Source organism: Culicoides brevitarsis, chromosome 3 (assembly GCF_036172545.1).
Source record: "Culicoides brevitarsis isolate CSIRO-B50_1 chromosome 3, AGI_CSIRO_Cbre_v1, whole genome shotgun sequence".
Taxonomy (NCBI): Eukaryota; Metazoa; Arthropoda; class Insecta; order Diptera; family Ceratopogonidae; genus Culicoides; species Culicoides brevitarsis.
Genome location: NC_087087.1, coordinates 8,935,907 through 8,952,611, shown reverse-complemented (window position 1 = coordinate 8,952,611; position 16,705 = coordinate 8,935,907). Strand labels below are relative to the sequence as shown.

General features: G+C 32.0%; 7 protein-coding genes across 7 annotated transcripts; 5 read left to right on the top strand and 2 right to left on the bottom strand.

Annotated features, from left to right (window-relative positions):
- The first annotated feature begins 282 nt into the window (after window positions 1-282).
- On the top strand, window positions 283-1,659 carry LOC134833844 (cleavage stimulation factor subunit 2). The gene is made up of 3 exons (XM_063848310.1): window positions 283-470; window positions 526-604; window positions 657-1,659. The coding sequence occupies exons 1-3, from the start codon at window positions 416-418 to the stop codon at window positions 1,627-1,629; spliced, it is 1,107 nt and encodes a 368-aa protein (XP_063704380.1). The 5' UTR covers window positions 283-415; the 3' UTR covers window positions 1,630-1,659.
- Window positions 1,660-2,700: 1,041 nt separating this feature from the next.
- On the bottom strand, window positions 2,701-3,443 carry LOC134833204 (uncharacterized). Its single transcript, XM_063847444.1, has 2 exons — window positions 3,268-3,443; window positions 2,701-3,200 (listed from the first exon to the last, which is right to left on the bottom strand). The coding sequence occupies exons 1-2, from the start codon at window positions 3,323-3,325 to the stop codon at window positions 2,824-2,826; spliced, it is 435 nt and encodes a 144-aa protein (XP_063703514.1). The 5' UTR covers window positions 3,326-3,443; the 3' UTR covers window positions 2,701-2,823.
- A 763-nt stretch (window positions 3,444-4,206) lies between these two features.
- Window positions 4,207-5,717, top strand: LOC134833202 (transcription initiation factor TFIID subunit 7). Its single transcript, XM_063847442.1, has 2 exons — window positions 4,207-4,342; window positions 4,397-5,717. Exons 1-2 carry the CDS (start codon window positions 4,262-4,264, stop codon window positions 5,510-5,512), a joined length of 1,197 nt encoding a protein of 398 aa, XP_063703512.1. The 5' UTR covers window positions 4,207-4,261; the 3' UTR covers window positions 5,513-5,717.
- Window positions 5,541-7,972, bottom strand: LOC134833203 (putative riboflavin kinase). Its single transcript, XM_063847443.1, has 3 exons — window positions 7,702-7,972; window positions 7,488-7,639; window positions 5,541-6,065 (listed from the first exon to the last, which is right to left on the bottom strand). Exons 1-3 carry the CDS (start codon window positions 7,808-7,810, stop codon window positions 5,751-5,753), a joined length of 576 nt encoding a protein of 191 aa, XP_063703513.1. The 5' UTR covers window positions 7,811-7,972; the 3' UTR covers window positions 5,541-5,750.
- A 47-nt stretch (window positions 7,973-8,019) lies between these two features.
- LOC134833206 (diphthamide biosynthesis protein 3) lies at window positions 8,020-8,548 on the top strand. The gene is made up of 3 exons (XM_063847445.1): window positions 8,020-8,221; window positions 8,283-8,357; window positions 8,413-8,548. Exons 1-3 carry the CDS (start codon window positions 8,114-8,116, stop codon window positions 8,485-8,487), a joined length of 258 nt encoding a protein of 85 aa, XP_063703515.1. The 5' UTR covers window positions 8,020-8,113; the 3' UTR covers window positions 8,488-8,548.
- Window positions 8,549-11,909: 3,361 nt separating this feature from the next.
- LOC134833448 (tyrosine-protein phosphatase non-receptor type 9-like) lies at window positions 11,910-14,348 on the top strand. Its single transcript, XM_063847764.1, has one exon. It carries the CDS (start codon window positions 12,040-12,042, stop codon window positions 14,017-14,019), a length of 1,980 nt encoding a protein of 659 aa, XP_063703834.1. The 5' UTR covers window positions 11,910-12,039; the 3' UTR covers window positions 14,020-14,348.
- Window positions 14,349-15,609: 1,261 nt separating this feature from the next.
- On the top strand, window positions 15,610-16,584 carry LOC134834480 (mediator of RNA polymerase II transcription subunit 7). The gene is made up of 2 exons (XM_063849176.1): window positions 15,610-15,832; window positions 15,891-16,584. Exons 1-2 carry the CDS (start codon window positions 15,685-15,687, stop codon window positions 16,400-16,402), a joined length of 660 nt encoding a protein of 219 aa, XP_063705246.1. The 5' UTR covers window positions 15,610-15,684; the 3' UTR covers window positions 16,403-16,584.
- The last annotated feature ends 121 nt before the right edge of the window (window positions 16,585-16,705 follow it).

Below are 16,705 nucleotides of genomic sequence, written 5' to 3'. Positions count from 1 at the left end.
AGATGAGTCATTTGACGTTCACATGACATTTTTTGTCTGGATTTTCCACGGTATAAAATATAATTTCATCCAAAGTCCCTGAAAAAAATTTTAAAAAAATTATTTTTAATTAAATTTCATTAAAAAATTAAAAATACTTACGAAAAAAAAATTTTAAACCCAAAAAATAATAAATTTTCATGAAAAAAATTATTTTTCAGGCAGTAAAAATGAATCCCGGACCTGACATCGAAGCGAATTGACTTTAAAAAATACATCAGTGGCTTGGAGCTGTCAAAACACGATTCGCCGCTTCGCTGTAAAAAACATAAAAACAAATTTTAAATATTTTTTACATCAAATTCAGGACGAAAAAAGCCAATTTTGGAATAAAAATCAATTTTACGAAGTAGGCGACGAGTTAAAAGTCATAAAAATGGACAAAAATCAGGATCAATCCATCATGGATAAGTCCATGCGATCGGTTTTCGGTAAGTTTTTTGCCTTTAATCCGATGTTTTAATAATTTTTTTGTCAAATTTTTAGTTGGAAACATTCCGTATGAGGCAACCGAGGAAAAGCTCAAAGATATTTTCAGTGAAGTTGGTCCTGTTATCTCATTAAAGTTCGTTTTTTTCAATTTTTTTGAATTTTTTTATAATTTTTTCGTTTTTTAGGTTGGTATTTGATCGTGAAAGTGGCAAACCGAAGGGTTATGGCTTCTGCGAGTACAAAGATCAAGAGACAGCGCTCAGTGCGATGCGAAATTTGAACGGATACGAGATCGGGGGGCGTACTTTGCGTGTCGACAATGCTTGTACGGAGAAATCTCGCATGGAAATGGCGGCTTTATTGCAAGGACCGCAAGTTGACAACCCCTATGGCGATTCTTGCGAACCCGAACAAGCTCCCGAAATCATCACGAAGACTGTGGCATCACTTCCGCCCGAGCAAATGTTCGAATTGATGAAACAAATGAAGAGTTGCATCCAAAATAACCCGGTTGAAGCGCGTCAAATGCTCATTCATAACCCCCAACTCGCTTATGCACTGCTCCAAGCACAAGTTGTGATGAAAATTTTGGATCCCGCAACTGCTTTGACATTTTTGCAACGCGGCAACGAAATGCCTCCCGTGCTTACGAGTCAAAGTGTCATGAATCCCGCGAGTATTACAGGCGTCGGGGTCAACGTGCCTCAACCTGTGCCGCCAATTAGCAGTTTTCAACCACTCGGGAACGACATTGATTTACGTGATCCGCGTTTGTCGCGTCAAATGCCGCCGCAAGTAGCGCCAAATCTCGGCATGGATCAAGATTTGCGTTCGATGACGATGGATTTCGGCAGAGGACAACCTCCGGTTCAAGCAGTTCGTCAACCAGCGGTTCAACCTTTCGTTGCAGATCCACGTCAACGTCCCGCAGATCCACGAACGAAAGTGATGCCGCCATCGCAACAAGCTCAAGTTCCGACAATGCAACAAATTCAACGTGGCGCTGGCATTCCAAACGATGCTTCGGATCAGGAAAAGGCACAGCTGATCATGCAAGTGTTGCAATTGACGGAGGAGCAAATCAGAATGTTGCCACAGGAGCAACGGAACAGCATTCTTTTGTTGAAAGATCAGATCGCCAAGAGTGCGCAACGTTAAAAATCGAGAGAAAGTCAATAAAAAGTTCAATTTCATTTAAATTTGTGTTTAAAATTTTTCGTAATTAATTTTATCAAACTGCTTGACTTGAAAAATTTTCAAACCGCTTGTCTTGAAAAATTTCCAAACCGCTTAACTTGAAAAATTTTCGAATCGAGATCTTGACTTTAAAAATTTTCAAACTGTTTGACTTGAAAAATTTTCAAACCGCTTGACTTGAAAAATTTTCAAACCATTTGACTTGAGAATTTATAATCTGTTTGACTTGAAAAATTTTCAAACCGCTTGTCTTGAAAAATTTTCAAACCGCTTAACTTACGTATCGAGATCTTGACTTTAAAAATTTTCAAACCGCTTGTCTTGAAAAATTTCCAAACCTTGAAAAATTTTCGAATCGAGATCTTGACTTTAAAAATTTTCAAACTGTTTGACTTGAAAAATTTTCAAACCGCTTGACTTGAAAAATTTTCAAACCGCTTGACTTTAAAAATTTTCAAACTGTTTGACTTGAAAAATTTTCAAACCGCTTAACTAGAAAAATTTTCGAATCGAGATCTTGACTTTAAAAATTTTCAAACTGTTTGACTTGAAAAATTTTCAAACCGCTTGACTTGAAAAATTTTCAAACCGCTTGACTTGAAAAATTTTCAAACCGCTTGACTTGAAAAATTTTCAAACCGCTTGACTTGAAAAATTTTCAAACCGCTTGACTTGAAAAATTTTCAAACCGCTTGACTTGAGAATTTTTAATCTGTTTGACTTAAAAATTTTTCAAACCGCTTGACTTGAAAAATTCTCAAACCGCTTGACTTGAAAAAATTTTCAAACCGCTTGACTTGAGAAATTTTCAAACCGCTTGACTTGAGAAATTTTCAAACCGCTCGAAATTTTCTTGACTTGAAAATTTTTTAAACTGCTTGACTTGAAAAATTTTCAAACCGCTCGAAATTTTCTTGACTTGAAAATTTTAAAACCGCTTGACTTGAAAAATTTTTCAATCCGCTCGAAATTTTCTTGACAAAAAAAAAATAAAAAATGAAAAAAAATAAAAAATAAATCCCAACAAATTAATTTTCATTAAAATTTGTCTTTATTTCTTCTGTTCGTTAAAATTTGTAAAAACAACATTTTGGACGGATTGTTTTCGACTTAAACCTAAAAAAAAAGTTAAAAATTACACAAAAAAACGAGATTTCACATCATTTTCAAGGCCACAAATCCCGAAATCAAGCCAAAAAGTACGCCAGACAACTGTTGCTTCGTCGATGTGTTAATCACGTAATAATTGCAACGATCTCCTAAACAACATTCCGAACAAGTCCAGTCCTCGTACCAGATTCGCGTGCAATAAGGCATATATTTAGTCCGAATTTTGTGACAAATGTCCTTTTTGGCGCATCTCTTCGACACATAATACTGCCGTTGATCGCCCAGACTCCAATAAGGCGTCGATCCCCAACGAACTTCCGACAAACAAACATCTTCGTCGTACTCGCAGGTCTTTATTGTGTTGAGGCACTTTTCTGTGTTGTCTGTTTGATTGCTGCAAACGTAACATTCCAAAGCGGAGCCTAAAAAAAATTAGGAAATTTTGTAAATCCAGAAAAGTTTTTTCATGTTTTAACGATTTTTACTTACAACTCGAGTACAATCCGCATAAAATTAGTAAAATACAAATGGCTTTCTTGCTATCCATGGTTCGGATACGGGGAAATGTTCGTTGAAATGGCTTAAAATTATGAAAAACAAGGAAAGTAGCAACAAAAGGGCGTGTTGTTTTGATTGTTGTTTAATGATTTCGTTAATTCATGTGGATTTCATGAGGAATTCCACGTGACAATAAGTTAGAAATCCAATTTTCAGTCACTAAGGTTGTTACAATTATCGAAAATGTTTAAAATTTGTACTTTTTAATATCGAAAACGAGAAATTTCTTAAATTTTGTCAATATTTTGATCATTTTTTAAATAAATTTAATTTAAATTAATTTATAATATTAAAATATTTAATTAAAATAAAATTTAAAAAATTAATAAATTTAAATTTAATTTTAAATAAAAATTATTTTTTTTATAGAAATTAATTTTTTAAAATTGCAATAAATATTTTTGAATGAAAATTATTTATTTTTTTTTTTTTATTTATTTTTTTTTTAATTTAAATAAATTTTTTTAAAAATGAAAATGATTTTTTTAATAATTTTTTATCAAATTAAATTTTTATTAAAATTAAAAAAATACCTAATATTTTTTTTTGAATCAATTATTTTTTTTAAATAAATTTTAATTTACTGTTAATTAATAATTATTTTTTATTTAAAATTTATTTATTTATTTTTTTATTTTAATTTTAATCCAGTTCAAAAGTAATTTTTTTTCTATTTTTCAAAATTTTCAGTCAAAAATGCAAAAAAAATAATTTTAATATCAAAATTTCTAAAAATATTTTAAAATTTTAATGAAATTCTATTTAAAATTGTACTTTTTTATACTTTTCAATACTCAAAATTCAAAATCCTTCCTTCCTAATTTTTTTTTGAAGTCTTTGAAATCTGAAACATTTTCGAAAGTTGTAACAGCCTAACCTCAATTTTGTTTTGTTTTGAACTCGCAGCGCAGAAAATTCACGAAAAATGCCCGAAAAGCCCAAAATTGAGATTCGCCGTGATGACGGAGTTGAATTGGAAAATCAATTCATCCTCAGACTACCCGAGGTTTGTTCATTTTTTCAAAATTTTTCATCAAAAACTTAATTTTTCGATTTTTAGGAACCTGCCCAAGCATTACGAGAAGCGGTACGCGAAGGAGCCAACAACTTAAAAGATCGCTTGAGCATCCGCTTGGACAACGACGTTCGCTATGGCGAAGTTCGATACGATCAGTGGTTGATGCACGCAAAAGTTGTAGACCTGCCGACAATTATCGAGTCGCTAAAATCCGTCGATTTGAAGAATTTCTACAAAACAGCGGATATTTGTCAGATGATGATTTGCAAAATGGAGCCGGAAGAACAACCGATCGAAGAAGAGTCGCCCAGCAAGAACAAAAAGAAAGACCCCAACAAGGTCGACAAGAAATTTTTGCATCCGCATGGCGTCACGCCGCCCCTAAAGAACGTGCGACGTCGTCGTTTCCGCAAAACGTTGAAGAAAAAGTACGTGGAAGCGCCCGAGATCGAAAAAGAGGTGAAACGCTTGCTGCGCGTCGATAACGAAGCTGTCAGTGTCAAATGGGAAGTCATCACGGAAGACGAAGAAACCGCAGCGAAGGCTTCGAAGCACGATGACGAACCAAAAACCACCAAGGGACACAAAGGAAAGAAAAAAGATCAAGCGGCGGCGTCACATGCGGAACGAGAAACGCCCGGAACGAGTCGCGATGTCGCCGAACACGACATTTTTGGCGGCGAAGTATCCGATTCTGACGAAGAAGACACAAATATCCGGCAAATGATCGAACTTGACGAGACAAGTCGACTTAGTGCGGATGATTCGCGAAGTCGGATGTCCGATTCCAATTCCATGCAGTACCACGATCGCTCGGAAAAGCTTCAAACGGAGTTCAGTCAATCGATGTTCAACAGCAGTGCGGATTCCCCGACCTTTAGACAGCATCAGCAAGGCGAATATTTCGGAAGCGAACAAGAAAATGACTTTTTGGTGCCCCAATCGTCGCAAGAATCGCGCGATGTGAATGTTCGGATCAACGATCTCGAGCAACAAGTCACAGAATTGAAACAACAAAAGATCCAGAAGGAGCTGGAAATATCTTCGATCGAAAATGAGACGCTCCGAAAACGCCTACAAGACAATTTGGACAGCTTGGGAGACCAAATCCGCGAGAAAGAAAGCGAAATTCAGAATTTACAATCAGGATTGTTCTAAAAAATTTCTTTTTATTCCTAAATCAGGTAGTTTTTGTCATAAAGTACTAACATTGCAACAGTCCCGCTATTTTTTCTTACTTTTAAATTTTTTTTTTTCGAAAACATTAAACTTCTGTCTCGTAGATAAACATCAAATAATAAAATATATAAATATTGACACAAGCGTAAAATATCAACAAAAATTCATTTTTAACAAATTTTATCACGAATTCTTTACAGTTTCGCCCGTTTTCGTGTTAAATGCCTTTTGCGCCGTCGTCTGTACTTTTATTGGGGACATTTAAAGCATTTTTTCCTGTTTTTGTTGTAATACTTTCACATGACGACGACGTTGACGTCGTTGTTTGCTCTTTGAAGAATGCGTGATTTTTTAATTTGAGGGCTTCGGGTTCGTCTAAAGCAGTTTTTGCTTGAGCAATGTCGTTGTTGATGGCTTCAATGAGCGCTTCCAGAGAGTCGAAATTTAGTTCGGGACGAATGTGACCGAGGATGCAGACTTTTAAGAGGCTTCCGTAGAAATCTTTGCCGAAATCGTGCATGATGTGGGATTCCTGAAATGAGAAAAAAATAAGATTTTAAAATAAATTTTCGAAATTTTTTAAAATAATTTTCTTAAATCTTAAATAAAAAAATATTGAAATTTTAGTAATTTTTTACAGCAAATTTCAAAATTTTCAAGTATTACTAAAATAATTTTCGAAATTCTTACAAATTTTCGAAATTCTTACAAATTTTCGAAATTCTTACAAATTTTCGAAATTCTTACAAATTTTCGAAATTCTTACAAATTTTCGAATTTCGAACATTTTTTTAAAATATAAATTTTTTTTCGAACAAAAATATTTAATAAAAAATTGTGTACTTTCGAATGATTTTCGTAATTTATTTTCGAGATTGTAATAAAATTCGAACATTAAAAAATTTTTTACATGAAGAACTCATCAAATATTTTTCGAAAATTTATAAATTTTTTCGAATACCTAGTTCTCGAAATTTTTTTTTACAAATTGAAAATTTTTTAAATTTAAAATTTTTTTTTTTGAAGCATATTCGAAAATCATTCGAAGTGTACACAAATTATTAAAATATGTTCGAAAAAAAAAAATTAAAATATTTTTTGAAAATTGTTGGAAACTCGAAAATTTGAAAGGAATTCGAAAATTATTTTTTTAGTTTTTCTCTAAATTTTTAAATTTGTATTAAAAAAAATTCGATTCTTAAGAATTTTAAAGTATTTTTCGACAATTTTATTTTTATTTAAAAATATGAAAATTAAAATTATTTTCGAAAATCTTTCGAACAAATGAAATTTTTTCAGAATTTTTTTCGAAAATAAAAAAAATCAATTTAAAAATTTTAAAATCAATTTTAGTACAAATGTAAGAAATTTGAAAAAAAAAATAAATTTTCATAAAATAAAAATTTTGAGAAAAATTATTCAAAGGGTCTAATTTTTGAATTACTAAAATACCTGATAGAATTTTTATTTAATATTTTAAAAACATTTTTCTTGAATTTTTTTTAATGAAATTTAAAATATTTTTATCGAATATTTAAAAAAATTCGAAAATTTGAAATATTTTCGAAAAAAATTAATATTTTTAGTTTAATTTTCGAAAATCTAACAAATTTTTACACTAAATTTTCGAAAATCTAAAAAAATATTTAAAAATTCTTCGAAAATTTAAAAAAATTTTCAATATTTGAACAAAAAATCTAAATTTCCGTTCACGTGTAAACAAAAAATCACTGTTAAGGTCACAACCGCGCGCATCGCACGTAAAGATAACAAAAATGCATTCCACTAAAAGTAGGCAAACACTTGAACTTTATCAATTGACTACCATTAATCATCGAAAATTGGCATAATTATCAATACGTGAGTGATTTGTGTGATGTAAGTGATAACTTTTACGTGTTCATTCAAGCGTAAAAAATGTTTTTTTGTGCTCTGACTCGACACTTTCACCTACCATACTCTTTTCCTTGTTGTCGTAGAACGGATTCCATCCGATACTGAGGACAACTTTATGCACGTCGCCGTTATCAACGTTCGCCCATCCATAATAAACGCCTTGATCCAACTCTTTGGGCAGATTTCGCACGACTTCCATCGGCAAATTCGCTAAAAAAGATAAAAATTTCATAAAAAATCGAACTTTAGACCCGAAAATCGTGAAATCATACCTGTGGGAATCCCAAGTTGCTTACTTCCTCGTCCGAAACCCTTGACAACTTCGCCTTGAACGAAATACGGGAGACACTGGAAGATTCGATTCGATAATTTATCCTTCATTTCTGGTTGATTGCTTGCCACGATTGCTTCTGACACACGAGGAATGTTCAACACTGATGAAATTTCGTAAAATTTGTAGCAAAAAAATTGTCGAAAGGTCGTCTGTTACGTCAGATGTGCGCACAGATGACTGAACTCTGCGAGAATGAATGAAGTACTGCCTCGAAAAAGTCTCGTACCTTCCATGCGATCATTGCCGATGACATTTACGTACCCAAAGTCGCTGTCAAATTCAAAAACAAAACAAAAACACATGAGTTTTCTCGTTCGCGACGAAATTTCGAGCGTAAAATACCATGAAATATGAGTGTATATCATGACGAAATTGAGATCGAGGACTTTGAATACGACGAGGAGGAGGAAATGTACTACTATCCATGCCCGTGTGGCGACAGATTCGAAATTAGCAAGGTGAGTCATCGTCGGTGTGACGAAATTTCGTTGAAATGCATTAAAATTTCATGTTTTTTAGGAGGAATTGATGGCAGGAGAGGAAACAGCGACATGCCCAAGCTGCAGTTTGATTGTAAAAGTGATATATGACTTGGTAAGTTCTTGCTTGAGGTCCTGAAAGAAGTTTTTAATAATTTTTTTGGTTTTAGGAAATGTTTAAAGCAGCTGACGATGAAGTTCAATTAGATGATAGCATGAAAAAATTGTCTTTGGAGAAGAATTAGATTCGGATTTTTGATTATTTATTGTAAATAAACCTAAAATAAAGCGAAAAATTGAGAAATTTTACAAAAATAGATTTTTTTTTATTTTTAATAGGGTGACCAGATAGTTTTAAACTGATTCGGGAACAAAAAATTTTAAAGAATTTTTTCTTTCAAAATTTATCAGAGGGGCTCTAATTTATCATTTTTAATCATTTTATAACTCAAAACTGCCAAAAAATTGAAACTGAAAAAAAATGTTTTCTTTGACACAGTTTTGATTTGAAAACTAAATCAAGAGCAAAACTGTGTCAAAAACTATGTCAAAAACTGTGTCAAAGCAATTTTTGTCAAATCTTGCTCTAAATGGATAATAATTTGTCAGAGGGCTCTAATTTATCATTTTTAATCATTTTATAACTCAAAACTGCTAAAAAATTGAAACTGAAAAAAAATTTTTTCTTTGACACAGTTTTGATTTGAAAACTAAATTTTTCTTTGACACAGTTTTGATTTGAAAACTAAATCAAGAGCAAAACTGTGTCAAAAACTATGTCAAAAACTGTGTCAAAGCAATTTTTGTCAAATCTTGCTCCAAATGGATAAAAATTTGTCAGAGGGCTCTAATTTATCATTTTTAATCATTTTATAACTCAAAACTGCAAAAAAATTGAAACTGAAAAAAAAAATTTTCTTTGACACAGTTTTGATTTGAAAACTAAATCAAGAGCAAAACTGTGTCAAAAACTATGTCAAAAACTGTGTCAAAGCAATTTTTGTCAAATCTTGCTCCAAATGGATAAAAATTTGTCAGAGGGCTCTAATTTATCATTTTTAATCATTTTATAACTCAAAACTGCCAAAAAATTGAAACTGAAAAAAAATTTTTTCTTTGACACAGTTTTGATTTGAAAACTAAATCAAGAGCAAAACTGTGTCAAAAACTATGTCAAAAACTGTGTCAAAGCAATTTTTGTCAAATCTTGCTCCAAATGGATAAAAATTTGTCAGAGGGCTCTAATTTATCATTTTTAATCATTTTATAACTCAAAACTGCCAAAAAATTGAAACTGAAAAAAAAAAACTTTTTTTGTCAAATCTTTGACAATTTATCATTTTTGATTTGAAAACTGCCAAAAAATTGAAACTAAAAAAAAAAATTTTCTTTGAAGAGTTTTGATTTGAAAACTGTGAGCAAAAAAAAACTATGTCAAAAACTGTGTCAAAGCAATTTTTGTCAAATCTTGCTCCAAATGGATAAAAATTTGTCAGAGGGCTCTAATTTATCATTTTTAATCATTTTATAACTCAAAACTGCCAAAAAATTGAAACTGAAAAAAAATTTTTTCTTTGACACAGTTTTGATTTGAAAACTAAATCAAGAGCAAAACTGTGTCAAAAACTATGTCAAAAACTGTGTCAAAGCAATTTTTGTCAAATCTTGCTCCAAATGGATAAAAATTTGTCAGAGGGCTCTAATTATCATTTTTAATCATTTTATAACTCAAAACTGCCAAAATATTGAAACTGAAAAAAAAATTTTTCTTTGACACAGTTTTGATTTGAAAACTAAATCAAGAGCAAAACTGTGTCAAAAACTATGTCAAAAACTGTGTCAAAGCAATTTTTGTCAAATCTTGCTCCAAATGGATAAAAATTTGTCAGAGGGCTCTAATTTATCATTTTTAATCATTTTATAACTCAAAACTGCAAAAAAATTGAAACTGAAAAAAAAAATTTTCTTTGACACAGTTTTGATTTGAAAACTAAATCAAGAGCAAAACTTTGTCAAAAACTATGTCAAAAACTGTGTCAAAGCAATTTTTGTCAAATCTTGCTCTAAATGGATAAAAATTTGTCAGAGGGCTCTAATTTATCATTTTTAATCATTTTATAACTCAAAACTGCAAAAAAATTGAAACTGAAAAAAAAAATTTTCTTTGACACAGTTTTGATTTGAAAACTAAATCAAAAGCAAAACTGTGTCAAAAACTATGTCAAAAACTGTGTCAAAGCAATTTTTGTCAAATCTTGCTCCAAATGGATAAAAATTTGTCAGAGGGCTCTAATTTATCATTTTTAATCATTTTATAACTCAAAACTGCCAAAAAATTGAAACTGAAAAAAAAAATTTTCTTTGACACAGTTTTGATTTGAAAACTAAATCAAGAGCAAAACTGTGTCAAAAACTATGTCAAAAACTGTGTCAAAGCAATTTTTGTCAAATCTTGCTCCAAATGGATAAAAATTTGTCAGAGGGCTCTAATTTATCATTTTTAATCATTTTATAACTCAAAACTGCCAAAAAATTGAAACTGAAAAAAAAAATTTTTTTCTTTGACACAGTTTTGATTTGAAAACTAAATCAAGAGCAAAACTGTGTCAAAAACTATGTCAAAAACTGTGTCAAAGCAATTTTTGTCAAATCTTGCTCCAAATGGATAAAAATTTGTCAGAGGGCTCTAATTTATCATTTTTAATCATTTTATAACTCAAAACTGCAAAAAAATTGAAACTGAAAAAAAAAATTTTTTTCTTTGACACAGTTTTGATTTGAAAACTAAATCAAGAGCAAAACTGTGTCAAAAACTATGTCAAAAACTGTGTCAAAGCAATTTTTGTCAAATCTTGCTCCAAATGGATAAAAATTTATCAGAGGGCTCTAATTTATCATTTTTAATATTTTATAACTCAAAACTGCCAAAAAAAAAAACTGAAAAAAATTTTTTTCTTTGAAAAAATTAAAAACTTTTTTTTTTTGGTTTAAAAAAAAAATTAAAAAGTTTTAAAATTTTTTTCATAAATTTCGATTTTTTAAATTTTTCTAAAAAAATTTAAAGCCATATTTAAATTAACATTTATTTAAATTAACAATTGAAATGGTTTTAATCTGAAAAAAATTTTTAATTTTCTTTATGAAAATTGTTCAAATTTTATTTTTCCTTCTAAATATTTTCGAAAAATGTGAAAGTATCATTCAAAAAATATTTTAAAAAAATTTGAAAAAAAAATTTTCGAAATTATTTTTTTTAACACACAAATTTATTTAAATGTTTGCAAAACTTTTTTAAAAACCAAAATTTTTTTCAATAATTTTTATGAAATTTTTAAATTTTTTTTTAAATTTCGAAATTTTTAAATTTTTCTAAAAAAATCTAAATATTTAAATTAAGATTTATAATTTATTTTTTTTTTATTTTCTTTAAAAAAATTTTTCAATTTTTATTTTAAATTTGATAAATAAAATTTTCGAAAGAAATTTTTATCGAAATTTTTAAATATTTTTTATTTTTTTTTTTTAAAGAAAAATTTGAAATTTAATTTAATAAATTTTTCAAAATTTTTAAATCCTGAATCATGGTCAACCTATTTCAAAAAATCGCCTTCATGCTAATTCAACTAATTTTTGGCAACACGACAATTCACGCATAAATTGACAACACCGTGACATTACAAAAGGGCATCTCAAAAGAAGAAATTTAAGCAATTTTCTACGCATTAATCGGCAGAAGCATGATTTAATTACCGTAAATGTGCCAAAAATAGTGAAAAGACACGAGCAAACTGTCAAGTATGTCGAACAATAGCACAAAGGCAGCACAAGAGCAAGCTGTGAAACAATTCATTGAAATTCTCGGACAACAACAACAACAACAAATCAGAGCAGCTCCAAATTCGGGCGACAACCCCGTTTCCGTAGCCAACAATGCAGCAGCGGCAGCAGCAGCAACACGTACAATTTCCGTCAACACTGCGCTGAAATTCTTGTGGGCACGCAAATTTGACGTGCAACGCGCCGTCGAACTCTACGAGGAACACGAAAGTACGCGTTTGCGGGACGGGCTTTACCATCTAAATCCGCTTGCGGATGAGCTAAAGGCCGAATTAGAGTCCGGGAAGTTTACAATTTTGCCGGGACGTGATGCGAGTGGATCGGCAATTGCTCTGTTTACCGCTTGCCTGCACGATCCGAGCACAAGTACCCACAAAACGACGCTACAGGGCATCGTGTATCAGCTGGATGCCGCTCTGACAGACACGGAAACGCAAAAAGCTGGCTTGGTGTTCATTTATGACATGAGCCAGTCGCGTTATTCGAACTTTGACTACGACTTGAGCTACAAAATATTGACGTTGCTGAAGGGCGGGTATCCGGCACGCCTGAAAAAGGTGCTAATTGTGACGGCGCCGCTGTGGTTCAAGGCTCCCTTCAAGATTTTGCGCCTTTTTGTGCGCGAAAAGCTGCGAGAACGCGTCTTTACTGTATCCATTCCACAATTGAGCTTACATATTCCGCGGGATTCGTTGCCGCAACGCTTGGGCGGCATGCTGGAAGTCGATCATGCGGCATGGTTGTTACAATGTTACACCCGGATGATCGACAAAGACAACGAAATGCTCCAAATTGACTCGGGATTTGGCTCGGCAGCAACGAGCAGTAGTAGTAGCGACCCCGCGGATGACGATGCGCAAGATATTCGAACAATAAAACGACCCGTGGCACAAAATCAGCTTCTACAACAACAACAAAACGGCGGATGTGAAGTAATTAGCAGCGCTTCATCCGGATTTAGTGACGACGAGTGTCTAATAGGCACGGAAGGCGATCCAAAAACCATTCAAGAGATTGTCGAGATGGTGCGACAGAAAAAGAAGAACGGATTAATTGCCGAATATGCGGAAATTCGAGCTCGAGCACCCGAAGGAACCTTCATACAAGCCAAACTTCGTGACAATTCCGGCAAAAATCGCTACACCGACGTCCTGTGTTACGATCATTCGCGTGTCGTGCTTTCGTGTCTCGAAGACGATCCCAATTCCGATTACATCAACGCCAATTTCGTTGACGGGTACAAACAAAAAAACGCCTATATCTCGACGCAAGGTCCCCTACCGAAAACATCGCACGATTTTTGGCGCATGGCATGGGAACAACACACGCTCGTGATTGTCATGACGACACGCGTTATGGAACGAGGACGCGTCAAATGCGGACAATATTGGGAACCCACAGAAGGCAGCGTCACGGAACACGGGCACTTCCGCATTACGACTCTCTCGACGCAAACGACGGAAAATCACACAATCGCCGAACTGCAAATCAAAAATCTCAAGACTGACGAGACGCGCCACTTGTGTCACATGCAATTCACGAGTTGGCCCGATTATGGCGTGCCCGCATCCGCAATGGCGATGCTGAATTTCCTGCAACTCGTACGGGAAAAACAAGCGCAAATGGTTGCCGAGCTGGGAGATACGTGGGCAGGACATGTGAGAGGACCTCCAATTATCATCCATTGTTCGGCGGGCATCGGGAGAACGGGAACTTTTATTACGCTGGATATCTGTATTTCGCGTTTGGAAGACACGGGCAAGGCAGATGTGCGAGGAACTGTGGAAAAAATTCGATCGCAACGAGCATTCAGCATCCAGATGCCCGATCAGTACGTTTTTTGTCACTTGGCACTCATTGAATATGCGATTTCGCGTGGCATGTTGACCGAATTGGACCTTACTGGGTTCGTGGATGACGACGATGAGGATTCAGATTAAAGCGGAAAATAAAAAAAAATGCATTTTTTATCGTTAAATTTACTTTACAAACAAGAAACAAGAAAAATCATGAAATTTTTTGGACGTCCATTTAGATTTTGTATCTTTAATTATAAATATTTACAATTATATATAAAAAAAATACAAAAAAATATATTAAAAACTAATCAAAATATAGCAGAAAATCGTAGGAAAAATTAATAGAATTCTAATAGGAGGATGTTATAGACAAACAAAAAAAAAGTTTACCAAAAAAAACACAAGAATATGAAACATTTCCTTTCCAACATAATCATATTAACGCCATTCTGTAATAAAAATAATCGAATGTAGCTCTATCTATTAAAAAAAATAAATGAAAATTAATCAAAAATATTTTTTTTTTATTTTGAAGGAATTTGAAGGTTTTTTGACTTGTTTTTGTTTTAAAAAAATCAAAATTGAATTGAAAAAATAAAATTATAAAATAAAATTCATTTCTCTCATAAAATTCAGATGTTATTTTTTAATTTAATTTGATTTTCAGTATTTAATTAATTATTTTTTTATATTCAAAAATAAAAATGGGAAAATTAAAAAATATGCAAAAAAAATATTTAAAAATAATTATAAAAAATATATATAGCTTTTTTATGATTTTATTTTAAATATTTTTTGCAATTTTATAAAGATATTTAATGAATAAAAAAAAAATATCATAAAAACTTTTTAAAATCTCCGACAAATTTTTAAAAATTATTTGCATTTAATTTTTAAAGACCTAAAATTAAAATTGTCTATTAAAATAATTTTTCTTGAGAAAAATTTTATAAAAAATTTTTTATTCTTATTATAGAAAGTATTATAGAAAAAAATTTAAAAATATAATTATTTAAATTTATTTTTAGATTTTGATGGAAATCTTTTTTTTTATGGAGTCTTTAGAATAAATATTTATTTAATTTTAGCTTTGAAATTCATCAAAAGTTTGTTAGATCTTGACTTGAAAAATTTCATGACCGTTTTAATTTTTTTTTCGAAAAACGGTCAAGAAAAAAAAAAAATTTTATTTCTTTAAAAATCAAGAAGATTTTGATGGAAATCATCTTTAGAATGAATATTTATTCAATTTTAGCTTTGAAATCCATCAAAAGTTGATTAAAACTTGACTTGAAAAATTTACGTATTTCTTACGTGTTTTTTTACGTATTTTATACCTATCATAAAATTTGATATTTTGAGCTTTGTACTTATTGTAGACAGTCAAATTTACATTCGTTTGAAAGATATGATTCAGAGCTACAAATTACAATAGCTCTCAATGTATTTTGCGCAAAAATAAATTTACAGGAGCCCAAAAACAAATTTACGTATTTCAAACGGTCAAGGAAATTTTTTTTTTTTATTTCTTCAAAAATCAAGGAGATTTTTTTAAAACAACTTTATTACCGCATTTTTTCTTCAAAATGTGGTAAGAATTACAAAATACCAGTCGCCGCACTCAAAAAATCTCCAATCTGCTAATTCATATATTGTTCTTAATTTAAATTAGCATGAAGACAATTTCATTTATCACTTTCGTTCGTCTCATTAGCTCTCGTATGTCTCGCACAGCCATGCGACGTACATCTTGAATCATAACAATCAAAGAAAATCGCTCGAAAATATTAAAAAATCCACAGAAAAATGGCAAACTTGGAGTCAATTCAAACATTAGCCTTTCCCTTGCCTCCGTCGCAGTACATCACAGCGTTCACGGATGAAAATGTGCGAAAAAATAAGATTCCGAAGCCGCCTCCGATACCGACGACGGAGTACAAAATGTTTGGAAAACGTAATTTAAAGCAAATTTTCATTTTTCTCGCCAAAAATAACAAAATTCTCCTTTTTAGCCTTCAGTAACGACGAAAACATCATCACGCCCTTGGAATCGCAGGGTTTCAAGCGTTTGTATCCGCAACACTTTGACCGCAAGAAGGAGTTAAAGAAGATGAACCACAGTATTCTCATAAATTTCCTCGATCTCATCGAACTTTTGGTGAAATATCCCGACAGTCCGCGTCGCGCCGAGAAAATTGACGATCTCACGCAGCTTTTTGTGCACATCCATCACTTGCTGAACGAATTTCGGCCGCATCAGGCACGCGAAACGTTGCGCGTCATGATGGAGTTGCAAAAGAGACAGCGACTCGAGACGGCACAGAGATTTCAGAAGCATCTGGAAAAAGTGCGGGATATCGTGAAAAGTGCATTTGCAACGTTGCCGGATCAGATGGAGAGCAATAGCAAGTTATTGATTCCCGTGGAAATGATGGAAACGGATCGAGAGACGGAACAAACGACAGACTCGTGCTGCCAAATGGATCGAATTATGTGCGATATTGTGGATGAGTTCTCGAATTAATGCGAAAAAATAATAATAAACAATTTTTTATTTGTATCAAAAGGTTGTTTTTAATGATAACACCTGTGTCAATGCACCTATAGAATGTTCTAACGATCGAGAAATGAGACGCAATTCCAGCTGGAATGTTTATTTTTTAAATAAATTGTAGGAATATTGGTTCTGAATCATCTCCGAAAATATTTAAAAAAAAATTTAAAACAAAAAAATCTCAAAAATTCAAAATCTTTTGAAAAGTTTCAAGTTAAAATTGTTATTATTAAAAATTAATTTTATTTATTTTTTTAAATTTTCTCTTAAAAA